The following is a 27,513-nucleotide window of genomic DNA, read 5'->3' on the forward strand; positions in this document are numbered from 1 at the left end:
GCCTCGGTCTAGTTCAGTCTTCGGAGCGAACTACATTTTACACCATACAGACACGAACCGGAGAACCGGAGGGTGCTAGGTTTGAAGGAATGCTAAGCAAATGGAGATCAAGGCCCGATGGGGGGAAAGGTCTCTCCTAGGGCAAATACAGCGTATGGGTGGCGGGGACCTTTTATAATGATGCGAGCGGAGATTTAATGGCAGTTCGTTGTGGTCAAGTACGGCACGCAACGCGCCGGGAGTCATCTCAAAGTGCTCGCGAGGAGTTGAGGCAGATGCTATGAAGCAGAAGGGCTAACACGATCTAGCGGAGGATTCGTCGTCATCGTGAAAGAATTTATTCGAAATACCGATTGCCACTAACCGACCACTCTTTCTTTTCTCCTTTCTCCCATAACAGTACGAAGATGGCCTCCACGGCTACGGGATGGACGCGAGCGCCGGCGGAATGTACGACCCACACGCCGGACACAGACCTCCGGCGCTGTCCGGGCTACCACCACACCACTCCCCGCACCTGAACCATGCGGCCGCCGCGGCCTCGGTCGGCATGCACGGCTACCACGGATCCTCTAGTCATGTTTCACCGGCCTCGAGTCACATGGGCGCAGTGCAGCCAGACATACACAAGCGTGATAAAGAAGCTATCTACGGGTAAGTGTGTCACACCTCCTTGTTTCGATCGATCAAACTAAACTGAGGGCGAGAATAAAGGAATTCAAAGGGAGGAAAAAGAACTCCCTGCTCATGGCTCTACCGAAGGAGGATTCTTCTCAATTTCGCACGGTTAGTTCGGGCAGCTAAGGCCTGGTAGTCGCGTTCTCCACGGACGGCCAAGTGTGAAGATCATCATCACCATGTTGGCACACACGCCCGCCCGTGCCGGGGCAAGAGGCAAGCACCCGGTCCGGACAAAAACAAAGAACTTCCTTCATTCGCTACTAACGCGATCGTATCGTCGGAACGCGATCAATTCGTCAACGCTGACCGATAAAACACTCACAAACCATCGGCAGAACTTCCCCCAGCGAGAGGAGCGATCCTTTCTTTTCGCACCGAATGGAACGTGCCGGGCCAAATGGTCCCAAAAGGCGCAAAGGGAGTCCCTCTGTACGGCATTAAAAGTTGCACTCCTTCGAACTTTCTTAGCGGCGGCCGGTGGACTCCAACACATTCTCTCGGCGCGTTAATACATTAAAAAGCGATAAATCATTCCGTCTCCAGGGCGCAACGGACGAGTGGGGGAAGCGGCAGCCACCGTTACTCTCCGACTTGATTCCTTTCCCCGCTGGCAGAAAATGCGTCCATCTCGCTTCACCACGATGCTCCATGATAAACGATGCTGGGGCAGCAACACCCAGAAACAAACACTTAATAATGAAAAAAACATAAAAAAGCGCATAATTATTAGCTTCATCTCGGAATGGTAAACATTTTGGGGAGAAAATTATAACCTCACCTTTTTTTGCCTCGCCGTTCCCGCCGTGTGGCCCCGTGCATATTTGATCCGTTTACCGCTGGCTAATCTTGACGAGCGAGGAGATCAAGTTAAGATATTAAAAAAGGGAGATGGAGGATGGGAGCGAGACACGGGTGATAAACTGCCGATCAGAACCGATGCATCGTCCACGGTGGAGCAGCTAATCCAGTGGAGCGATGCACCGATTTTCGGGACCACGGAATTCACGGAATGGTTCGAAATCAAACTCCGGCCGGAGTCCTCTTCAAAACTCCGGCCGGAGTCGGTGTGGAATCGTATAACAAATTGCAACAGGAGATAATTATGATGATTACGAAATTTCCTAATAATACCTATTAAATTAGGCATCCTTTAGTGCCTGTTTTTACTCCTTCTTGAGAGATATGCACCACCACGGTTTCGGTCTCGGATGCACATAGGCAGAGGATATTGGAGTTCCTGCAAGAAGCCAGGCGCGGCGGCAACAGGCACCGTGAACTATAAATTTAATATGTGATCAATCTATTAAGCGAAATTACAGTGCCTTTTGAAGCTTATCCATTTTATAGCAGCCTTTTTTGTTGGGGGTTGTCGAACGGGGCGATCCTCGGTTGCTGCTTTTTTACTCCGTTCTGGAGATGCATCGAAACCTTCCCCAAAATTGTTCAAGAGGTAGCATCTGGCGTTTGTCGTCGTTCGTTCCTTTCGATCTTGAGCTTCAAAAACGGACCAGGACCAGCGCCTTTGCCTTGTCCCGTTTTTGTTTCCCCGATGGTTGTGCCGCTTGGTTGCCTCCTGAATTTATTCCATTGCTTACTAACTTTGTTAGGCTGAGACCCTACGTTCGGACCTTTGGCCGTCTGTCACACTTCCGGAAGACCTCCCAAAGGTCGTACGGCGGGTGCATATTGATTGTTTCACCAGCTTTTTGGGTCCTCTTTCCCCGCGGCGGCCATCGGCAGTCCCTCTCCTCGGGTCGGGTGCGAAAGGGATAATTATGCCCGATAAGTAGCCGGAGCCCCTTTTGCGGTGGGTGGCTGGCATGGCCTCGGCGACCTCGGAGGACAAAAAAGGACCTCCTGTGCCACAAGCAACGGAGAACCTAAAAAGAACACAAAAACCAAACTAAGCACGATATATCGAAGCAATGGGCAGCCTGCACCGCAATTTGTTCGCCGCTCGACGACGCCGGCTTGCGGTCGGTGTGTGCCGTTTCCCCCTGTAGGCCGTTATTATCCCATTAGTGCGCGTGTGGCTGCACACAATCTGATCATCCGATCGCTACCGCAGCTTTTTATTATACACATTACGATCGGAAAAAAGGCGTCCGCACACGGGGGAGGCCACGGTTCATACATATGCGCGAGTTTAGTTTTTCCTTCCTCTTGTTTTTTTTTCGAACATTTGGTGTGTTTTATTTCCCCTCTTCCGCCCCCATTTGGCTTCCCACTTCGGTCGATTGTGTTTTTTGTTTCTCTCGAGTGCCTCGAAAATTGATTAAATAGAAGAAGGCGCGAGGGTGCTGTGTCCACACCGTACCAAGCGGAAGTGATCTTTTAATTTGTATGCTTTTAATGCACACACACACACCCGCCCACCGGATCGGAAACGATTAGGAACCGAGAGGAGCCCAACGGTGAGGGCGATTAGAGCATTGATGGATAAATGATGGGCTTTAATGGGAGGCGAATGAAGGCGGGTCGGTTGCGGGGGCGAATACATAATTACGCGCAGAGTGTCGTACAAATTAATTTTATAACACTTGTGTGTACACGCTGTCGGCGACTGGAAGGACCCGGTCCGTGACACGGATTTGCGCTGCGTTCTCTGCCAGCAACCGTTATCAATTTATTTCCGGCTGTTTATTTGATCGACAGACAGCATGAAGTGAAGTGTGGCGTTATTTGGCGGAGCAATATTTGTGCCACACGGCCGGCTGGGTGACGAATTTGTTTCGTCAAGTACTTATCATCGATTGATCGATTGCGTGGTGACAGTGGATTTTATGCACACTGCAACGGCGACCATTTTCCCACACTTTATAGTGTTTGCAAAAGGAGCAAAAAAAAAAACGTTTCCTTTAATTTACATTGCATTTTATCGGCCCTCTAACCAGCGCATAAATCATAATGCATTGTAAAAACTGCACTCTCCAAACATCACTCCGGCGATAAAAGTCAAACCGTGGGGATGTGTTTGCCAACATGAGTTAAATAAACGCAATCAAGTGTCTTACAAGTCAAACAAACGGTCCGTTAAGCATGCGAGCACGTTGCATAAATATGCAGGCGAACATTTGTAGAACATCGTTAAATGCCGGGCTCTGTTGATATCTTGGAGCACACACACACAGACCGTGGATTTTTTTTTACGGCTTGTATGCTCTAATGAATAGTGACAACGGCTGATATATTAAAGACTTTTATGCTGCGGACGTGACGCATCGCGCATCCGAACGACGATTTGTTCGACAACTTCATCAAAACTCGCGCGAACGGACAGTTCATCAGCATCTTATCTGTTATTCCGTTTCATGGCCGGGCGATCGATCCGCCGTTTTATTTCCATCGTTAAAACCCCGTACAAGGAAACGGCCGTTCAGGCTCCTCGTGAGAAGAAGCTGAGGGGGCAATAATCTGGAATTAATCGTCGTCTCGCCTAAGCTCGCGATCGCGTTTATTTCGGAATCGAGAAAGTGAGCGATAGAAGGGAGGCGAGATCGGGGAGGGAGCGGTGAAATGTATGTATGCATTCATGCCATGCATGTTTTATTTTTTTTGTTATGCAGCAGCATCCTTCATTCAGTCGCGTTGCATTTCCGGTCCTAACGGTAGGAACTCGTTGTGACAAGTGAGTGTTGTGGTTTGGGAAAGGAATAACATAAACTTGCCAACGGATGAGAGCAGAAAACTTGAGTGGAGAAGGGGGAGAGGGAAAGCAGTCAGAATCCAAATCCCTTAAAATGAAATACCCCCCTTGTGCACGGTCCACCGTTCGCGTCCCGGGTCTCAGACCGACCGAAAAACGAACGGTTGAGACGTTTTAAATGCCAAAATGTGATTCTGTTTCATTAAAAATTCATACTTTATGTATGACAGCAACCTTGTTGTCGTCTGGTGTGTCTGGGAAATGGACAGCGGGAACGAATGCCACGCTGGTGGAGTACGCGGTGCCGGTTCCGTCGATCTTGGCATTAAATGGCATTTCGCGAGTCGGGAGCATTTTCGAACGAATGAATAAACGATCATCAGGGCGTCATCTTTGGGGCTTCCTGTTTGATTCGTTTCGTCCGTGGACGAAGATGCCACAGCGACACCCTTCCCTGCGTGTGTATGTGTGCCCGGTATGTGTGACAAGGTTCTCCGCATCGCACCAAACTCCAACTCGCACATCCAAGGCACCCCAAGGTGACGCTGTTGCGGCTGGTTGATGATGATGATGAAGATCGCGAGCGCGACTTTGTGTCTTGCGTGCAGCGCGAAGCTCATTTCGCACCGTGACTGCATCGATGCACCACCACGATCCACGGTTGTGTGGTGTGCGTGACCGTGTCTTGTCGCGTGCAAAAGAACAAGAAAATACTTACCAGAGGAACGAATTGGCCGCGACCAAAGTTCACGCGCCCGCCGACGAGATCCCGTTCTGATCGGCGCGTCATCTTCGCGCTCTTTGTGTCCTCGCGCCCGGCCACGATGAAGACGCTGGTGTCGCGTGAAGTGTGGACGACGAATGTGTTGAATTGTAGATTGATTCCCTTGCACGGCATTCCAATTGACGGTCTGGGATGGTGCGGGATTCTTGCGCCCTTTCTTCGCGGGACGTGGCATGAAAAAAACCAAACACAAACACTTCTATTTACATCGCGATGTCAGCATGACAGCTGGCGAAAAGATGACAGTTCATCTAGCCACCTATGCACTTGCAGTGTGTCAAAACAAAGTCGCCTTTCGTTTCGTTTCGTACAGCAACGGCTGGAATTTCGGGCGGATTTATTCCCGCTGGCCGGCGTGTTCTTGTGTTTTGCGTTACCGGCCACGATCGCATCTCGTTAGGCGCATGATTCACTAGGTTCCGCTTGGCGAACCGGGCGACAGCGAAGAAAATGAGACAGCTAATAAAATGCGGCAATAAAAGAAGGAACGGCGGAACGGAAACCCTCCATCTCGTCCACTCGACGGCGGTGGTGCATCTTTCACCCGACGATTCGTTGCAGCCCGCGTGGAAAGGGCACAGTGCAGCTGCTCCGAGTGTGTTTGTGTGTATACGGGCTGCATGCTGTAAAACGGTGGAAAAGAGTTCGTCAACCAACAACGTCGGCGGTGGTGAACCACTGCTGCTGCAACCGCAAACGGGTAACTACGACAACGATCTTCTTCCGCTTCAGGTTCCCAACCACCCACTCGAACGCACCTCCTGTATTCCTGCCCATGCCTTCCCTTTCCCTTAGGGGGGAAGAGCGACCCAGCACAAGGACATGAGGGGTTTCTTTATGCCGCCTTTTCTGCCTCTTCGACATCATCATCTTCATCATCGTGATCGTCAGCATGATCGGTCGGTTGGAGTGCGAAGGGCACGCGGACGAAAGGTACACGATGCACCAGCCTACCAGGCACGGACCCTGCACTGCATCATGTTCCCGGTCGAGAACACGTACACGGCCGAACGGGTGCATCTTCCTCCAGTGCACTCTGTGTATATTTACCGAACACTTCCCGACGACGACGACGACCGGGTGCTCGGGCGCATATGTGTACGGATTGCGTTTTATTTCCCCCCTCGCATACCCCGAACGCACTTCCCCGTCGCCGACCGGTTCGGTCAAGAACGGAGGGCCATCCTGATGCAAATGATTTTTCAAACAAAATCTTTTCAAACAACTCCAAGAGCGGGGCTGGCATGTGTTTCGGATCGCCGCAACGAGGAGTAAGCAAGCGATTGGGTGAAGAGAAACGGTGTTCCAGAGGCGGACACATGTCCCTCGACACCGAGCTGTTGGCTTGTTAGGTCAGGAGCCGGTCTGGTTTGGTTTTACTTTATTTTTGCAATGTACCAAATTGTTTAAAATTTGCCTCTACTCAGCCGGGTGCTACTTTGCAGAACTCCGCTGTTCAATTTCTTGACGTACCATGGACACTAAATGCTCCCTCGTCTCCGATACTTACCCCCGGAACCCTTCAATCCAATCCAAGCCATTAGGCTAGAGACAGGCTTCGTTTTCGTTGTTGTCTCCGCTCACTGGCCCGATACTAGCGGTGGGATTGCTGGGCAAACAGTCACTCCAGGGTAAAATATCGTACAAATTACATAAACAATTCCTGCTGCATTGCCCCCGCTCGAACCGGGGCTGCTGGATGCTGCACAATATTTAGTGACATTATCAAAATATTTACGTACGCTGGCGTCGGTGTCGTCTGCGGCCGAGATTTCAGGGCTTTTTTTCGTTCCTCTTATTTAGCTTCCCTCAACTGTAGCGAACGGGAGAGAACCTTCTGTCCCATCCGGATGCACCGGAATCTCTGTGGAGGTTGGGGAAATAATGGAGGTCGCCCGAATGCGCTTTCTCCGGGGAGCATCTCGACGAACGCTAAACGAGGTGGTTAAGCCGCCACTAAACACACTGCCTTCAATGGCGGGTTTGTGTATGTGTTTACTTGCGTGTGGGATGCAATCCGGTGCCGGACGCGGACCCGGCCACAACGTCCGTCCGAAAGGGGCCCTGTACACACTGGAGTGTCTGCTCTGTTTCCTTCGGTGTTGTTTATCTACACTAAACAACCTTCGACATGTACACACTAATAATACGGTGGTGGTACTCAGGCTGGGTTTCTTTCATTTTCTCCCCCATTTGCCATGGCTGGCCAGGCGCGGAACCATCACCGAGTGAGGTAAACGTTGCGGTATTTTGCTACTGCATCCCTCCAGAGAACCTCCTCCACTTGAGAAAAAAACGGGCCGATCGTGGCCGTGCCGTTTGCCACGGAACCCGTGTATCTGAGATCGGGTTCCTGCTTCACAATTGCACACTTCACGTGGTGCACGAGGACACGCGGTTGCACTCAGACCGGGGGTTGGCACGTAAACATTCAATATAGACATCAACGGCAATGGTAATGCTCGATCCACTCGCTCTCTCTTTCTTCCCACACGTGATGGAGGCTCTCCATCACCGAGTCGAGATTCTTCTCGAAGTATGGCTTGAACTCCATTCCGACCAACTTTGGCATAACGGAGCGACTTGTAGAGGGTACCACTCTTGGTCATCTGAACTTAGTCACCCTGAACGAATTCCGACGCGTACTCAACCCAAGTACTTGGGTGCTTCTTGATCGGTGTCTCTTCTACCTTAAAAGTCCCAGACACACATACACGCAGGTGACGACCGTAGCTCGTTTTCAGCAGGTGCCGAGCCTTCCGAGGGTGAGAAATTTGTAACTTAGTCCACCTTAAAATTCTTACCCAACTTCAAACCTGTTTACTCTCGCATTTTTATAAAATCATCGTAGGGAATGTCTGCTGCATCTGCCAACATTGTAAAGCCAACACTTGCGGATGCTTTCGCAAGAAGTCAGAAGCCAAACACCCCGAAAGGGCCCGTTCCAGCCGGAAAGGAAGTTGGCACTTCATCGTATTCCACACGAGATCGCTCTATCCGAGGGAGGATCGCAGCTGGAGGCATAACGAGCAGCGAATCTTGACGGGCGCGAGAGAGATTCTTATCAAACCCGTTTAAAATAAATCCATCAGAATTCGGCACAACCGCACGAGATCGACAGCCGAGTTGGTTGGTCGTGCGGCTTTAGTCCCTTTTTTCAACGGGAGTTTGCGGTTCGGCCCGGCTTTGAAAATCCCGTCTGTGTCACATGGGAAACGGTGTGGAGGAGCCCTTATTCAGCCGAGGTTGCTTGGATCTTATCGCGCAAAATCTTTTCGCCTTTTTCTCACTCCTCGTGAAGTGTGTGTGTTTTTTAGACTCTAACGAGGGGATAAGAAAGGGCTCCTTTGAACGTGTGAAGCGTGGCAAAGTTTAAAAGGAGCAAAAGAAATGAGCATCAAAAGGGATTCTTGCTGGTTTTTTTTTTCGATGGAAGAACTTTTATTCCATCGCCGTTACTTGGCATTCTCCAGGCTGTTGGTTGTGTTCTTGATTTTTTGACGCGTCCTACACGAGACACGCTGGCAGACCGGAATCAAATATGAATAGTCAACTCGTCATCGCGCGTAAATTGACACGAATATGCGTGAACGAAATACCCACGTGTGTGTGTGTGTGTATGCCGCTTGGATAGATCGAGTCAGATAACGCTCATACATTACATCAGGCCCAAATGTTTCCGTCCTCCGTCACCTGGCCGACGCCCCCTCGGGCACCTCAGAGTGACGGGGGGAAATGCTACAAATAAGTAAACACATCGTCGTAGCCACGACCGGGTGATATGGAAAAAAGGGGAATGACTTTTCCTTTACTTTTTTCCGTGGCGCTGATAATATTCTAGCTGGCCAACATACGGGCTACGGTGGCGGAGACTTGGGTGCCCAAAGGTGGGTTGGAAGGGATTGTTCGGAACGGGGTAGAATAGTAAATAGAACGGACGACTTCCGAAACTGGGCTCTCTCGCGCCTCGTGTGGCGTTTTTGATAGAGGGACGTGATTCAACATTTGTCAAACGCATAAACTCCTAATGACATTGCTTTCATCCATCGTGGAGTATCCCGCCCGTACAGTCCTTTCTCCCCCCTCCCTCCGTCCAGTGCGGAACACATGGTTTCGGACACACTTTTCGGGGGGTTTTATTTCGGCTGTTGATCTCATAGCTCACGGCACTCGGTGGGCTTTTGAAAAAGAAAGAAACGACGGTGGTAGTGGCTTTCCATAGATTACTTTATGACTTGCACACGAGAGGACACACGATGGAGAGTGTGTGTACATGCGGGGGAACGGGGGTGAAAAACAAACGCTATCAGACCGAACTAGCCCTGGGAGTGGATTTTTATTCTACTCACACGAAACGTACATTAATCCACACTGATTCCATTCCCCATCCTTCCGAACGCCCGGACCACCGTCGTCTTCCGGTCTGGGCCGGTTTCCACCAACGGGGAAACGCGCTAAGCCGAGTGTCGATTACGTGGCATATTTTTACTCCGACATTAGCGCCGACGAAATTACACGCGGCATTACTAGATGTTTTCGGTTTGGGACAACGAATGGAGAAAAACACGAACGGAAAGCAAAACAAGGGACCTCCAGGGTAGGGCGCCCTTTTACCCGAGTGACAAACAGTTTCTTCGTACGGTCGAACATTATGTTGGGAAGGAACAAATGAGTTGCGCTGCTAATGAAAATGGAAATGCAACGCTAATCCTTTGACGCTCCTCCTAATGAATTGTGTGTTCTGCCCTTACATGCCTGGTCTAATTTCACTCCCTTTCTTCTTCTTCTTCTCTCTTCCACAGACACCCGCTATTCCCGCTGTTGGCGCTAATTTTCGAAAAGTGTGAACTAGCGACCTGCACCCCACGAGAACCGGGCGTGGCCGGTGGTGACGTTTGTTCGTCAGACTCCTTTAGCGAAGATGTGGCTGTATTCAGCAAACAGGTATGTAAAATCCAGCTATGTGAATTTTAATATTAAGGAAAAAATCTTTCTCCAGAAGATCTAAGACCGGTGATCGTGACAGAGGTTTTTGTATCGAAAGTGTGTCTTCCAAAGCGCAACCTTGGAATCGATCCGATCGTGTTTAGCCGAGCGACCCGAGGGATACACGGTTCACCTTGGGCGCGCTGGGTGTGAGATATTAATCAAAGTCACTTTCGGGAAGCATATGAGCCGCGCAAAAGGGCGCACACACACACGCTTCACGATCCGATTGGGTCGAGAACCCCGGGGGGTCTCGGTTTGATTGTGCGGAGCGGACAAACAAAGTCGATATCCGTCTTGTATTATGCACCCCGCGATCATTCGCGCAGGAGACGGCAACGCATACTGGTGGGGGACCTCGGAAACCAAAACAAACCCCGGTCCTAGCAATGCGGAGATCATTCGGAGTGGGAAAATAAGAAAACAAATAAAACCCCCGGTACCGAGCAAACGATAATAGCAAGAAGCGAAGAGAAACGATCGATCATTCATAATCAACCGATGGTCGTATCGCAGCACGAAATTGATGGCGGCCCGGGTTCCATCTGCGCGCGTTCGCGATCGTTTGTTTTGGTGGACGCGAACCGCCTTGCAAGACCCCTTGCAAGGAATTCCTCAACGACAGCATGTGTGTGTGTGACTTGGTCCTAAGTATAGCAAGCGCCCCATGCGATCATTGTGCCTTGTGGTGTGAGCCCGGCGAAAGGCGAACGAGTCGCGACCTTTTCCACGACGGCGACAACGGCGATCAAGACCCGGCGGTGGTGTCGCCTTTGGATGCGCGTACCACGATCAACGGTTTGCGTCCAAACGTTTCGGTGGTTTTCGGGCAGATATCGGATATCGCTGCACTCGTTGCTGTTGTGTGTCCCCAGTGCCCCGGCCGAGGCACCGAGGGGATGGTGTGACCGTTTATTTGCGTTCGCGAGAGTCGATTAATTAACGGGTTTGAATGCAAACGCTGGTGCTGCTGCTGCTGCTGCTCGATTTATCATCCCGTTCTTTTTTGTGCCTCTTTTAGGTCCTCGTCGTCGTTTGTCCAATTCCTTATTCGCGAGCGATGAAGAGGGGGGTTCGGAGGGAAGAGACAATGTTCCACACGGTGGGTTCAACGGCGCTTTCCGTGGTGACGAGAGTGCGACACCGGAATGCCTAAGTGGTGCCACGGCGTATCGTCTATCCGCGTGCGCACTTTCTGATAGAAAGCAGAAAAAAAATGCAAGGTCGTGTCGCAACGGCCCTCTGCCTCCCCACCGTGTGTTGTGTTATGCGCCCAACACTATCCCGAAGACGGTTGCGCCTAAGACTGAGAGAACTTGATGCGCCGTTCATTCACAGGCCAAAGTGGACACGAAAAACGACTCGCTGAGACGAACTAGAACGAGCTGAAGTTCAGATACAAAGAGGGATAGGGATACTGAGGAGGGGAAGAAGTGTCATTAAAATGTGTGCCCGCTTAACGACCGTCGGAAGACACCACCATAGAGCGACGACACCAAGCAGAGCGTGGCCGTGTGCCTTACCGTTCCCAAAACCCCACCCGGAGGATGCTGCGAGATCATTCAACATTTTATGTCATTCCTCAAATCGAGCCGTCCTTAGAGTCATCCTCCGCCGACGATGATGATGATGATGATGCTGACGATGAACGGATTGGCGGGGAGTCTGGGAAAACCATAACCGGCTCCGGGAAATCTGGACGGAGACGTGGAACGGGGAAGGACAGGCGGGACAAAGCGCGCGGGCGATAAAACGCGAGCGTGCGCGCGGCGTACGGAACAACTTTATGGCCGTTTTAAGAGGCTGTAAAAAAGGTGGCAAGGCGTGTGCTATCGACCCGATTCCCGCCCGACTGTACCACTACCACTCGGTTCTCGATGTTTTGATGTGGTTTTGTTTCGGGTACTTCCTTGCGTGGCGTTACGACCGACGAATAACGTCGAGGAGTTGGGCCGGGGGGCAGTCCGAGCGCTCGAGGAGTCATATGCTTGTTCTGGTTCTGTCTCTGCTGTCCGTTTGTGTTTTACTGCCTTCGAACTGGCCTAACATCAAATCACCAAGACTTGAAGGATTTTTTTTCTTCGTGCTAGTTGCTAGATTATGTCCATCTTTTGAAGTCCTCAAACACAGGGAGATGATTCTCGGGAGGATTCCCAATTTAGTGACGAAGAAGGACTCGGCCCGTAGGAGGCAGGAGTGTATGTTGATTGATTCTAGGTCATTCCTAGTCTGACCGTAATCAATCCCCGGGGAGGGAATATACCATGGTTTTAGAGGGTTCTCCCGCTGTTCGGCGCGCGGACTGTGGACCGACGGTCATTATCGGTGTGATGTTATTTTGTTATTTATGTGCGGCAGGCTCCTCGGGCCTGCGTCATCAGCCAACGACCGAGAAGTCAGAACTCGAGCGCGCCCACAATGTCTGCACAATTTGGGACGTGTGTGTTCTGTAGACACACGGGGCAAGAGAACCACTCGAAGTCCAGCTCGTAACCAGACGTCGTTTGGAGACTAGAAACTTTTGGGATCGTTTTTTACGTTGGACATTTGTCTTTATTACTTCTTCTTCTTCTTCTGACTTTTGACTCAAGCTTTTTTTCTACGTAGGGCGTTTATTCCGCATAGCAAAACGAGTGCGTTCGGTCGTTCGGAAGGTGTTCAGTTGAGTACGGCCCACATAATTTCAAGAGGAGGGAATTAAAACGGGTACCTTGAAGAAAAGAAACAACCTTCCCAACACCGATAGAACAATGTGTGCATTGTCCGGGCCGAACCGTCTTCTGCACACATTCCATTCCGGCGGGCACCTTCAGCAGGGCAGCAAGGAGTGATTCAGGGAAAACTCCTCGTCCAAGTGGTGGATCATGATGTTCGGCATCTAGATAACGGAAGGACCCGGCCGAGTTTCTACGCCGGTGCAGATGTGTGGAGTTCCTCCTTTTATGCGGTGCTGCTGCTTTCAATTTTTGGACCACTATTCAAGGGCTACCACGGGGACGCAAGCTGCGTGACTTGGCAAAAATGTAAATTCGCCCCGATGAACTGTCTTGCGAGGTTTAAGCCTAACCGGCCCAGTTTTTTCTTTTAAAGTTGTTCCACCAGCAGTTGTTTTTTTTTCTCGTTGCCTTCGATGCAGCCGGTGTAATGACTCGACGGGAATGACTCGTTTTAAACACCGTTTGGCAACATTGCAGGGGAGTGTTTTAGGTTGTCCAAAGTCTGGGGTCTGCAAATAGCTCTCTTATGGAGGGATGCCGTTGTCGGCTTTATTTGTGAATTATTGTAACGTCATTTTGAGCGCAATACAACTTGACACTTGCATCATTACCTTTGCATTTGTGAGTCATGTATGCATCGATTGCTAGGTTTATGGTTGCTATGGTTACTTGCAATGCCTAACTACTTCTGCCGATGCTTGAACTGAGATTCGCCATGCATAGCAGCCGAAAACGATGATTACAGGTTGGCATTTCCCTGAGAATAATTTTCAATCAAAAGATATCATCAAACTAGGTGTCTCCTTCGGAACGAAGGGGGAGAGAAGGGAAAAATAATATTAAAAACAATCTCATCTGCATATTCATTTCATTCTCAAAACTGCCCGTTTGAGATTCTGTTCCATCGACGTTGCTCGATTCGGGAGACGATTTTTTGATGACTTTTTACCTCAAATATTAAACCGAACGTTCAATTCCATTTGGAACCGGGAAATGGGGTTTCGAGGGTTGGTCAGTTTGGAATTATGATGCGTCTGGGCCGTCGTCGATCGTCTCGTCGATTTATGCTGCTGTTGCTGCCGAGGCCTAACGCTTGTGCTGGACCGGCCAGCGTTCTTTTCGTCGGAGAAGTTCGAGACGGCACAACTGGTTGGTCGAAACGACAAACGCCAAACCCAAAATTCTAAACATTAAAATAAATGTATCTTTTCCCTTCCCTACTCTCGATCGTTCGGTGATCCACCCACCCGAACCGCGCACCGTATGTTGCTCCTCAACAATGTCCTACTCAGGTCTTTTGAGGTCTTGAGGTCTTCAGGAAACCTGCCACGGTCGGAACCAATGTCGCGTTAACCTTCATTGCGTCAAAACAGGGTCAAAAGAAGGGATGAGTTAACCAAAAGATACAAAAAAAAAAAAATGAAAAACACAAGCACTGACGAAGATCGAAGCACGGCGAGCTGAAGCTAAACTAAGCGGGGTAAAAACGGAGCCAAAAAATAAAATTTCTTCTAGATGACACTAATCTGATTTTCTCCTTGAAGCGTATTTCAAGCTTAACACACATTCTTGCTTTCCGTTCTCCGGTTCTGCCGGTTGATCTTGGTCGGGGGTTTTTTTTGTTTTGTTTCTCCTCTGTTCAGACCGTCTTCAACTCTTTCCTGCCCCATGCTGGGCCGGTCTGGGATTGTCTTTTGTGCTATTTGTTGGTGATGGTGGTTGCTGTTGTTGTTGTTCTGAATTTTATTCTTGTTTCTCCGGCTTATGTGCGTCCGCCCGTTAGCGAAAAGCGAAACGGCAGCATCAGGTTCCTGTTGTCGTTTACGGTATTTTGGGAATGGTTTTGGTATTGAACTTGAATCCGGCACGCAGCGAGGGACTATAAGCCTTTTTTAACCCTTGTAGACAATTCGTTGCTCTAGGGTTTGGAGGAAAATATATTTTTATGGTTGCCTGAAAGGTGTTCAATTTTGAAAATAATACAACCATAAACCATACTGAATAACAGAGGGAAAACTTATAGGTTTTAGAGGAAATATGTTTTGCTCTTAAATGAGTATGTTTGCTGCTTGAATTTGAAGTTAAATTTAGAAAAATAAAAAGTAAGTTTGGTGTCAAAGCAAGCCTTGGAATGTTGGAGCAAGGGTTGAAACTGGATATTATGCTTTCGTTTCTCTTTCGTCTTAAAAGGACCAATTTAGACGATACGTGGAATATGCAAAACAAATGTAAAATGTTGACATGTTTTATGGTTTACCCGGACTGAATGGAAGATGAGTACCGGCTTCGCTTTCTTTATTCGATTTGTGCAACATTTTAACAGGATAAATGTGGCTTGCAGATGGCCCAACCGTCGATTTTCTATTGCCGTTTTCATCTTCTTGCAGATCACTCTCGTCTGCATGATCAGTGTTTGTTCATGGAGATTGTTTACTTCTAAAATGTCCTCGAGTGTAGTGTTCTTGTTTTCAATGTGTTTATTTCTATCCCGAACTCGTACTTTGCACATTTGCGCATGTTTCGTGGAACCGAAACATCCAAGAACCGTACCGGAGGTCCTAATCGCCTCCTGCTCGTCCGCTCTTTTCGTTTGCTGCCTTCGATCGTTGCGTCTCGAATTCCCTGGCGCAGATGATCATTTGGCCCGAAGCCTTCGGGCGTGAAGACAACGAAAGCATATGTTCCCCAGCAATGGTACGTTTCGCCTAGTTGAACCTTTCTTCTTCCATTGCCGAACCCGGTGAGACCCTCGGACCATCCTAGAGCTTTTCGTGACCCACTGGAGTGGAAGGGCCCCTTTCCTAATGCCCCGTAGCTCAAACGAAACAGCGTCGCACACAACCATTGTACCGATGGCGGACAAATGGGAAAACTCCAAAGCGCTAATACACAAAAACGCAGCATTATGGCTGCGTAGTGAAGCGAAAATAACCCCCTGGACGGAGGGACGGCCACAGTGAAGCTGTGGATGAAAGGAAAGAAAAGGATCACTAGGGGGAAAAGCATAACACAACACCTTCCAGAAAAGGGTCCGAATTCCTCCCGATCGGTTCCCCTCCCCGTAGAGGGAAAGGAGAAGAAAGGCACAAAAGGGAAGAGGGATGAACAAAAGGTAAAGAAAAAAATGTGAAAAAAACACACAACAACAATCGACCACCACACGATCTCCTAAGCAGCCAGCCGGGGCTTACGGGCTAACAATGGCAAACCGAGGAAAATATCGAAGATTACAATTATGTGATCAAAGGAGACTTTCAATTTTGCTCTTATTCATTATGTTTGATCGCCGTGCGTGTACCCTTTTTTTCTCCTGCTTTCTCTTCCCCCTTTACCACCCGTTTCTTGTACTATTTCTCGTGAGGTTTTTTCCATTTTATTTTCTTTACTTTTTGGTTCAATCTCTTCGACCTTGCGCTAAGGCGCGGAGTTTTCGTTATTGCATTCGCCGCTTCTCCCGATGTTGGCGATCGCTTTTTCCGTTGATCGTCGCATCGTTTTCTACCTGCGTTGTTAGAAGATTCAATACTTCACTGCAATGTGGATCTATTTCCCAGTTTCATCCTGCTTTACTGTTTTAAAACCTATCAACAGATCGATCGACCTTCGGGCATCGGGCCATCCTAACGATCGTACTTTCCCTTTCCTCATACTTTGCCGACGAATTGCCACTTTTTTCCTTGAGCTGAGAGGCACTGCATTTTCCCGCGGGGGTTCCAATTTGTACCGACGTCCCGAAGGCAACCCTGTACCTCTCTTTCTCTCTCCTTCGCTTTGTGACGCGAAAGGCTGGGTTCGAATGTGCCAACAGCTAAATGACAGAGTTAGGGAACCCCGCAGCGTTTTGGGCACACACACGCAGACACGAACCCCTAGAGGTCCGTGGGCTTTCTCCCTAGACTCACTTTCCCTCCCCAGGATCACGGGGTGTTTAGCGCATTTCGGGTCCTACTTGCCTTTTCTGGAGTCCGGCACGGCAGGATGGTTCTTTCTTGGCGGATCTTTTTACGAGCGAAGAAACGACAAAAGTTCCGTGCGATGGAAGACGGGACAGGAGGGTCGCTTAAATGTTTTTAAGAGCGAAGAAAAAAGAAAGGGAAAAATACGCAAACCTTGCCGGGGTGACACAGTTTGTGTACTCGCAACGGATATTCGTGTGCCGGCTAGCCTTTTTAGGAATTTCATTATTTTCATGCTCTTTTCGCTTTTCCCTCCCGATGGGACGGTGGTTTTCGTTTCGTTTCATTTACGTTTTTGTTACTGTTTTTTTTTTTGTTATAGCTGTTGTTCCGTTGGCCTCAGGTTCTTATTCTACACGGAGATGTTATTCTCGTTTGGTTGTTACTTCTTTTTTTCCTCTCTCCTTGGATAGGTTTTTATTAATCCTATGTGACTGTGTGTGTGTGAATGGGCGGATGGTTTTAATTTTCAAGCGAGGTTGTTTTGTCTCTACCCCGTCCCTCCCGTTGGAATCCTCCGAAAAAAATCCCTTTGCTCACCCGGTGAGATCGATTGCTTTTTTGGCTGCTTCAACAAGACTGAACCCCTTTTTTCGGACGGGTTCGAATGCTGCCGGGTAGGAGGGCACCCTCCCCCCAGGGGTCCCATTTTTACCCCCCGTCCCTGGATAGTGCGCAAAAATGCGAACAAACGAACCACTAACGAACTAACGAAGCGCACGACGGGAAGAGACACGGACAAAAGGAAAAAAAAACAAAGTATAAAGCGCGTGGAAATAAAAACGGGAAAATACTTTGTAACGCTCGCGCATAAGCATAAGGAAATACCACACAATAGTTGGATTCGAGGGGAAAAGTGTCCTTACGACTGCGAAAAAAGCTGCGCAGAAAAACCAAACCCCAGGAGGAGGTTGCATTCACTTCCGCTGCCGACGGGTCTGAGGTTTCGCCAGATTCGTCGTGTTTGAAGCCCTTGGTTTTTGCGTGATCTTCAAGTTACGATGGGGGGAAAACAAGTTTGATTTAATTATTGCGTAATCGGTGCTTTGTGCGTCCGATAAAGATCTGTTTGCGAATGGTCCCGGGAAGGAATAAAATAAAAATCGTTCAAAAACGCATCACCGGGACGCCCTTCGGCGATGGTTCATTTTCCGTCCGTGAAACATTTCCCTGGGAAAAACCTTCCGCTGTTTCGATGCCAATCAAAAGGAATGGTTTAACATCCATGCACATTGAAAAACACCAAAGCAAGGTCAGAACTCGGTGCAAGGACGAATCCCGACGAGAAAGAAAAACAAAAATCTTAAGGAGTGTCAAAAATCAATTATCGCTGCATGACGGATCGCTTTCTGGGGATGTTCCGAAGGGAAAGCGGTTGTCTTCGCTGATCCTATTCTGGAGAAATACAAACCCCGGCACACGGGGCCCCTGGTCCTTTCGCTTTCGTCGAGAACCATGCTGGGAAGCGGACCTAATCGATCCGACCGTTCGTGTGATCGGTTTTCCAACCTCGACAGGATACCGAAGGACGTCATTCTGGGGACCGGACCTGTTGCTGGAAGGTCGGGACGGGCTCGAATTCCGTGGCGGGATGGACTTCCAGGAAGTGCCAACCATCACAAACACGCCCGGACATTTTTTTCCCTCCCTTCCATTCCATTCCATCGCACCCGAGCGTCCTTCCGTGCGAGGATCACTTTGCACCGAAACGAAATAGAGCGTTCGGAATGCCTTGTCCTCCGAAAAGGTCCGCTTCCCGGGTCTGGGTCGGTTTGGATGTCCGCTTCAGCTGACCGAAGGGTCCCGTTTCGTGGATTTTCTCAAAGAATCAAAAACTTCTCAGCTTCGCTTAGCGGGCTCGGGAGACAGAACAGAAATGGGAAAAGAAAACCTTCGACCTCGTAATCAAAAAGTACCAATGCCATATGCCAGCTTCTTGCCATTGTTTGCCCACCCGATGCCGACACCCGATTTCGGATGTGATTTGATTTCTGTGTGCTGCTCCGTTTGGTTTCGTTACTTCTGCGAGAGTTCCTGCGCACTCACATGGCAACCGGCTGGTGTAGTTGGAATGCATTGCAGATGCAGAATGCAACCGCAGCAGCAGCAGCAGCAGCAGCAGCAGCAGCAGGTAAATGCGCCGACCAGTATCAGACAGTTAACGACACAGTTACAGCGTACAGCTCGCCGGATGGTCGGCACTTCGGTTTTGCCGCTTTTTTTTTTGCTTTCAGTTTTCTCCGGTGCAGATTTCTTTGCACTCGTTTTGCGTTTTTCGTCTGCAGTGGATTTAAAACCTCGCGTAGGTTGTTTTTTTTTATTCTGCTTTCTGGCCGTTGTTGTTGAGGTGGTTTTGTTTCTTTTTTTTTTTGGCTGCATCTCCCATCGAAATGTACTGCGTTTCAGCTTCATTTGTATTCGCCAAGGACGACGACCACACGGGGAGCATCTACTCCTCTGCTCGTGGCCGGTGGGGGATGCACTTTTTGTCCCCTCCCTCCACACCCGTGAGTATCTCTCCGGTTCCTTTTTTTCCTTGTGTTTGTGTTTGTGATTTTGAGTTTCGCACGGATGAGGTCATCGAAATCGAATCCGTCACGCCATACGCCATATGTGCTTTGTTGCGCCCATTGCGTGTGGTACGTTATTTGGTGTATTGGTGCATTTGCCAATCGTCCCCCCTCCCAACCAGGTTTCCTTCGGCTCGGATGGAGGGTCATTGATTCGGGGCTCCGAACCCGAATGACATTTAATTGGCGTTGCACGTCGGTTCGGGTTCCGCGGAAATCAGGTGAGCGAGCCAGCCGGTAAGCGGGCTGTCGTTAGGATTCATTATGTCTCACCGCAGCCAAATGGAGGTATGATTAACGTCAGTTTATAGCCGAAAACCCGTACCCCAGCCCCCGTGCCCGCTTTCTTGCTTGTTGGATTAAAAAGAAACGGAGTTTGCGGGCCACCGGGAACGCTTTTGGGAAAGCAGCGGGTGATGGTGCAAATGTGTGTAATTAATTGTGCATCCCGAACGACCACATCCCGCCCGGCACTAAGCACTTCCTAAAGCAATGAATTAGGAAGGCCGAAGGCGACTCCAGACTACCAGGCAAACCCTCCGGCGGCCCACACCCCCGCGCTGGCACAAAGATAAACAAACAAACCGCAGAGAGCGAGAGTCAGCAAAACAGACATCCGACGAATAAATCTCCAAATTGGCCGCAAGTCGTAAAAACAAAGCGGGCGCAAGAACACGCTCCTCCAAACCAAAGCACCCGAACACGGGGAAAAAAAAAGAAAAATCAACCAGAAACAACAACAACAACGACCACAACATACGACGTGCATCATAAAAAGGCGTGAAAGTATGACGGGAATTTGTTTGGAAATTTATGCAATCGCCAACAACGGCGATCTTCTTCTCGCGCTGGGTGATGGTGACCGGTTTTTTTTCGGAGGAGGGGTGGGAGGTGAGAGGGTTGGTAAGTGTCCGACCTTTTTCCCGATTCTTTTCCCCGCCGCCCACCGCCCTTCAGAAGTCGGCGACGGCGAGCAATGGATAAAAAAAAATGGAAAGGAGGGAAAAAATCTGCAATCAATACTCGATCTACAAACAACAACTATTTACAACTATATGCACACACAAACAGCGGGCGTGAGAGCGGGACAGGCAGCGAGCAACATGCCCAGGATGCCCTTTTTGATGATGGAATGTTTATTTTGGTTCTTCCATGTGTGTGTGTGTGTGTGTGTGTAGGGTTTTTATTTATCCTTTTTTTCCGGTGCATGTTTTAATGCAGTCTGCACTCGCGCTCGCAAACACAAACGGTGGCTTTGGTGGCCCGAGACCCGAACGATAATTTATGAGCCCTCACTTACATCCATACGCGCGGAACCGAGGCGCCATCTTCAACCTGCCAAACCACACCGGTTACCCAACCCTCCCCCATCAGGGTGGTGGTCAATGTTGTTCTCTCTTTCGATTCGATTCGCGCGATCCATTTCGAGATCCGGAGATCGGCAGCGAGCAGGCTGTGGACGAGAAGAATTGTTTAGAAGGAGGAGCAGGAGGGCTGGGAATTGGGAAAAGGAATATTTTATTATGCCTATCTCGAAACGATTTGATTATTGTTTTGATCATAAATTTGACCACCAACCCCTTTACCCTCCCCGCGTTCGGTGTAACAATCTCATCGACAAAACCGGGTGGCGCCAAGAGTAGACGCGGGTTTTTTCTCCCCCCACTTTTCCCGAATGAAGATTGTTTAATTGTACGGCTTTTCTTCACCCGGCCAGGAATCAGGGATGCAAGGGGAGTGAGGGAAGGAGATTAGAAGTTATTGGATTTGAACGGAGCCCGAGACGGAGAGGTTTTTGGCGATGTTTCGTTGTCGGGGGCGGAGGTGAAAGATATGTTACTTCCGGTTGGCTGCACGCGTCCTCCTTCGCCACCCGATTCCGTTGGTTTTTGTGGTGTTGACTTAAGCAGTCCGAAGTCTTCGGCTCGCACAAGGATCCCAAATTTTGTGGGGTTCGATTAATGGAGGCGAAGGTGGAGTTGATTATCCGTTTTCTTTCCGCTTTTGGGAGTTCGGTGGGATAGGGCACGACGCAGGAGAACTTCGGAAGGGTGCAGAAAAGCGATACGGACGGAGGCCAGTAATTAGTAATTACCATTTCTGAGCGCCCTTCATCTTCGGGAGGCTTCGCTCGTTCTGCGGGAATTATCTCATCAGCGAGTCCGGCCTCCAGAAAACAACAAACTTATTCTTGCCCTTTCTTTGGCCCGGCGTTTCGGGCGTCCAACCGGGCATTCCCATCATTCCCCGTTCGGTCAGTGGGTTCTCGTAATGACACATTTTAATAACATGTGCCGAAGGGGGCCACCGACCCGTCCGCCACCGTTCCGTTCGTCGCCTCGGTGCAATATAAATGCTCATAATTTATGTAAAACAGAAACCCATTCAGAAACGCGTTCATTCCGACGAATGAGTCGCTGATGAGATCATCCTCGTTTTTGTGGAACCGCACGTCTTTATCGTCCTTTCTCCAAGGATACGAACCGGACACCGATCGGTTCGGTTCCGGGGTGCGGGTAATTTATGTCTTATCCTGCCCGCGTTTCAACAAGTTTTAACACCCCGGAACCCGTGGCGCGGCGATGGCTTCCACTAATCGGGTCTTCGGGCACCGGCACCGGGGTTCCTAAGTCGAGCGTGTAATAGTGCGCTGTCGTTAAGTCGATCGGCTTAGGTGGGTACCGGTTCCTGCCGAAGACGAGCGTTTTAGGTGAGTAATTGTCTCGGAATTGCTGGAACGTGTCCGGTTGGCTTAGGAGAAGAGGGGGGGAACGTTCAAAGTGCCGCCGAGAATCACTACAAGTCACGGAACGAGACGACTCCAGCCATGACTCAACTGCAACGAATGACATTCACACACGTCGCCTTTAGCCGGCTCGACCGACTTACCGACGTTCTATTTTGATGGTATCAACCGGATGGTTAAAGTGTTCCTTAATTATGTCCTTTGGAGCGCGGGTTCGATTCGTTCGGCACGCAAAAACCGCATTCGTATCGGAAGTACCGAGCATTGGGCGACGAATAATTATGTCCGTTTGTAATTGGAGAGATACCATTCGGTTTGGGTCGAGTATCTTCACGCCAAACAATTTTCCACACGACGAAGAACGAATCTAAATTGCAGTTCCGGAGTTTTGGGGAAAATGGAATTAAGTTCTCGAGATGGAGTTAAAATCTCAAGAATTGTGTGTATACTGTTCCAAAAATTTTAGAACAGCAGAAGACTATATCAAAATCCACTTTCCTGCATGTTCTACAGCAAAATATATGGAACTAAAATTGAATTTAGAAGTTTTCCCCGCTTTTCCTCTGTTCTAATACCGTCCAGAACGAATCTAAATTGTAGTTTCGGAGTTTAGGGTAAATGGAATCAAGTTCTCGAGCTGGAGTTAAAATCTCAAAAATTGTGTGTATACTGTTTCAACAATTTTAGAACAGAAGAAGTCTAAGTTCTATACACCAAAATCCACTTTCCTACATGTTTTACAGCAAAATAGATGGAACTAAAATTGAATTTAGAAATTTTCTCCGCTTTTCCCCTCTTCAGATACTGCAAAATCTTAAGCGACAGGCCCATTTTTGCAACTTTAGCAACTTTCCGTACTTACGCCGACTGCCGTTATTTTATTTTTATTATTTTTTATAGGTCTGTGTGTGTGCGAAATATAAAGCCATAAATTTATTGGCCCCGCAAAACGGGACGGAAAACCGTCGCACGCACGGGGTGCACAAATGCGAACGCAAGCGCGCGCGCCTGCGGAAAAATCCATTAGGAATGCCTTCATCCCGCGGGATGATGATATTTCATTTTTTCCTCCACATTTTTTACCTTTCTTATTACGGTTGAATGGTTCCTTGGGTGGACGGAAGGTAGGAAGGGAAGAAGGGACGTCTTTTCTTCGTCTGCTACTTCGAAAAGAAACACTTCTTTTGGCAAGTGCTTCGGTTGCGGTCGGGCCATTGGTGGAAGGATAAGATCCTTAGGATTTGTTCCTCCAGAGAGCAGGGGAAACAGATCCTCCGGTGCTGCGGTTGGACGAACCCCGTAAAACCCATTGCCAGCCTAATGGCCAGTGGCACACACACATCCACCTCGACTGGGGGTTTTTCGCCGAAATAGTCTCGCATAAGCCGAGTCCCCTTCGCTGGCGATGGGATATGTTTCGCATTTTCCACCTCGACTAATCCCAACGTAATGCAACGTAAATCCGTTCCATTTCGGGGGATCGGGTTGCTTGTGTGGGAGGGGCGCGGTGAGGGAATGAAGTTATGAAATAAAATAGTCGTGAATTGTTCGGTGTTTGGCTTCCGTTTTCCTTCCGTCCGCTCCGGGCGAACGAAAAACGCTGCGTCCCTTCGAATTTCCCGGCACGCACGGTGCGTTTCTTCCCGAAACCCGAAATGTCAATTTACCTTCAATTTGTAGCAAAACGGCATTTCGCCATTGCCAATTCCAATCCCGGCTCACTGACCCGTGCATTATTACGTGCCCGGGGATCACCGGGCGTCTTACCGGGCGCAAGATGGTTTTTTTTTCTCTCCTTCTCCGGGTTTTCCTTTGGAGATGGAGTCCTGCTGGGAATGTGCTGCTGCGGTCTATAATAGACATTCGGATGCGGATGTGGATCGTTCCGTGTCCGATTGGGTGGCCCTTGACTTGTGGAGGAAAAAACGTTCGGTCGGGAAAAATGAACCAACCATGGAGGAGGAAATACTAGAAGGCATTGACAAAGAAAGTACAACCAACTTCCAAGGACCACCAATTCACCCGAGGGGGAGGGTGACATTTTCCGGTGCGTCGAGTCGTTTGTCGGCTTTTCTTCCAGTTCCGGTCCACCTCCGAGACCATGCACGTCGGAACAAATCCTCCACTTCCTTCGTTTTCCCCTCGGTGTAACGCCCTCCGGGGAGGGGGATGTCTTCAAGAGCACACATTCCTTATCAGCCATTGGTTGTTCGGGGGAGGTTTTCCCAGTGTTTTTTGCCCAAATTTTCCAGCTCCAAGAACAGGCTGGTTAGTTCCGTGAAACTCTTGAAGAGAGTTGTTTTCCCGAAAAACATTCCCTCGGTTCACCTCGGGACGCCCCCGGATGTGTTTTCCTTCTGTCGTAACGGCCCCATTTCGTGTTTCCGTTCCGGGAGGAGGAAAATGGTGCAAAAAAAAAACGCAAAACAGAACTGTCACTTCTTGTGCTGCCCATTTTCCCTCCCGCCACAGCCCAGCTTTTCCTTCAAAAACACCGGGCCCAAAAGAAATGGCAACGTTGGTGGGCTTTGCGGGTTTGCGTAACGTTTCCAAAGTGTGTTTCCATTTCGAACCCCCTTTCGAGGTTATTTTTCCAAGACTCAACCCGCCCGAGGGGAAGTTTTCCCCTCCAAAAGGTAGTCTTTTTTTCCGGAAGGAATAGGATTGTAATGGGCCGAAATGGGAGCAGATACGCACTGCTCGCAAAACTCCTTCCGTTGCCTTCTGTTGGTATCGTCACAAACAAACTCCCAATTCGAATGCCTGCTACACGTTTCTTTTTCCTTTTCTCCGGAAAACGGCTAAGGAAAATGTGGAGCAAAACCATCCCGACAATTGCACGATTCCACGGGGGAAGCTTGCGGTAGTTGAACTGTGAAATAATATTCTAGTCCGTTAGTTTTCCTCCCCCCTCACCTCTTTCCCCGGACCCCCAGCCGGAGGAGCCATTTTGGGTTTTGGTACATCGTTGCCATGGGTTGTTTAACGGTGAGTTGATGAGTACCGGCCGATACGGTCGTTCCGGGGGCACTGGTACGAAGTATCTAAATTTGGTGCTGTCTGCAAACCGTTTCCCTTTTCCGATGGGGAAAGGAAAAATAAAAACGACCAGTCGAAGAAAACCTTCGCCCCGGAAACAAGGAGAGCATATTTCTCTCGGCCCTCGGACATACTGTTCGATTATTTAAACGCTGCGGAATGGCAATGGCTTTTCTCTCAAGTGTCATCGACGGGCGGGCAGTGGTGGTGGAAATGTACTGTTTCGATTGCAACCAAATGACCATTAGCAGGCCAGGCCCATCCTTCCGGTCCGTAATCACCTGTGTTCTATCACTGAACTTCCGGTCGGGAAAACCACCTCGTCACTTTAAAGGCGATCGTTTTGTGGTTTTTCCTTTTCAACCAAGAAGCGGAGCTGTTGCAACTTGAAAGGAGGAAATCAGAGCACATTTTCTGTGCTTTCTTTTCCGAGAGTGAGATCCATTTTGCCCGCCTTCGAATCGAATCGAAAGAAGTCGAGTCGGATTCAATTCTAATCAAGTCGTTCCGTTTGTTATGGCACTTTGAGTAACTTTTTGCCCGGAACTTCCTTATTTCCCGCTCTCAATCTAACGCTGGAAGGAAACTTTTTATCAAAACAAATGACACTTTTTATCATTTAAAGACCCCTCCCCCTCCAACTAACACCGGTTGGAAAAAGGGCCCATTGGAGGTACGCTCTTTAAGCATCGATTTTCCGATCTTAAAGTCTAGCTCCCGGGCTGCCAGACGGACTGGGTTTCCTGTGTTTTTTTTCGCATTTACCGTAAATCGTGATTAAGAGCAACATGAGCGGACCGGGGATACAAATCCCCGTCGCTCGTCGTTGGATAAAATTAATGATCAACATCAAGCCGCATCCGCATCCGCGCTTCCTTTCGCTGCTCGGGGCTGCTTGCGAGTGAAAGGAAAACTCTGTTTGTTTTTCCGCCGGCAAATTGGATGTCATTAAGGTGGCCAGGTTTGTCCCCTTAACAGCCGAAAACAACCGATCCAGTTATGTTGTGTGCGCGCGCGAGCGTCCTAGGTCAGCCGTTCAATGACTCCACCAAATTTGGGACCAAAAAATGGCAAAAGGAAAACAAGAAGGAAAAAAACAAAGAGAGGAAAACAAAAAAAAAACCCAACACGACACTCTCGATGCTGGTGCAACACCACAAAATCACAAATCATCGTATCATCGTGCTGTACCGTTCCAAAGTGCCACTGTACACTGATAATTTTATGACTCATGACTTTTACGACGAATCCCGCCCGCCCCGCTGAAGATGCGGGGAAGATTGAGGTCATAAATCCAACAGTCTGGTGCGCCATAAAAAAAAACGAACCATCAGGGCGGCCACCGGTTGATTTCCTTGGAACAAGGTTCTGGTTGTGGTGACGCTCGTTTTTTTTATTTTCGCTCCTCTCGCCGTGAGCTGTTGTCTCCTTCGCGTGCTGCTGTCATCTTCGCTGTCGTCGTTATCGTCGTCGTTTTTGACGTATCGGGCAAATACGACGCCCCGGTTTTAGCTACCAAAAATCACACCTTGATGATATTGCCCCGAGACTGATAGCGTGTCCCCCCAGCCCTCCTTCTTCGTATAGTATCTCGTGTTCAGACCGCCCCGATATCGTTCGCAAATGTTTGCTCAATGGAATGCTCATGTTTTTTTTTCTCTTCTTCGTCTTTTCGTTCACAGATTCGGCAAGAAAAACCCTACTACGTAGCAGATCCCGAAGTGGACTCACTTGTAAGTATCGGCTATCGATCTGCCCGACAAATGCTGCGCTGTCGATTATTCGACTAAACATTGTGTTTTCCTTTCCATTTTCCAGATGGTGCAAGCAATTCAAGTTCTAAGGTTTCATCTTTTAGAGCTCGAAAAAGTAAGTACAACACGAACGATCGTATAGACGTACTTTTGAAGAGTTTTCGCGATCGCGAGCATCGCACCTTCCAAACGTTTTTCCCCCCGTTTTCTTCGTGGAAGGAAAATGCAAGAAATAATTAAAACATATCCACCACCGTGGGCCGCGTTGTCGTCCTCCTTCCCCCGTCGTGGAAGCGCAATGGTGCAGTTTTTCAGTTTCCCACTGCCCGGCCTTCCCAGAGAGGGGGGTTGGTCAACCCAGTCCCACGACGGTGTGTGGAATGTTTTATGAATTCTATGTTTTTCTTTTGGACATCTTTGAGACCTGTGTGGTCGGCAGCGTAGCGCCGGTTCGACCGAATCCTTTGTCGAACCCGCTGCGAGTTTCTGCGCGGTGATCTTCTCTCAAAGGGAGCCAGTTCTTTACAGCTCTCGCGGCACGTTGCACGTTGCAAGAAAGATCTCCTGTTATGTAAACGTTGTTGTTGTTTTTTACAGTTAAACTATCAAATCTACTTTGAATGATGCTGGGTGT

General features: G+C 49.2%; 1 protein-coding gene across 1 annotated transcript in view; it reads left to right on the forward strand.

The window, feature by feature from the left end:
• The first annotated feature begins 406 nt into the window (after positions 1-406).
• LOC131260389 (homeobox protein homothorax) overlaps positions 407-27,513 on the forward strand; it is a 151,103-nt gene continuing 123,996 nt past the window's right edge. The window contains exons 1-4 of the mRNA XM_058262092.1: positions 407-654; positions 9,914-10,055; positions 26,808-26,858; positions 26,944-26,994. Of these exons, the coding sequence (XP_058118075.1) occupies positions 428-654; positions 9,914-10,055; positions 26,808-26,858; positions 26,944-26,994 (471 nt within the window). The 5' untranslated portion in view covers positions 407-427. The remainder of the gene's footprint in view (positions 655-9,913; positions 10,056-26,807; positions 26,859-26,943; positions 26,995-27,513) is intronic.

This window comes from Anopheles coustani, chromosome 3 (genome assembly GCF_943734705.1).
Source record: "Anopheles coustani chromosome 3, idAnoCousDA_361_x.2, whole genome shotgun sequence".
Taxonomy (NCBI): Eukaryota; Metazoa; Arthropoda; class Insecta; order Diptera; family Culicidae; genus Anopheles; species Anopheles coustani.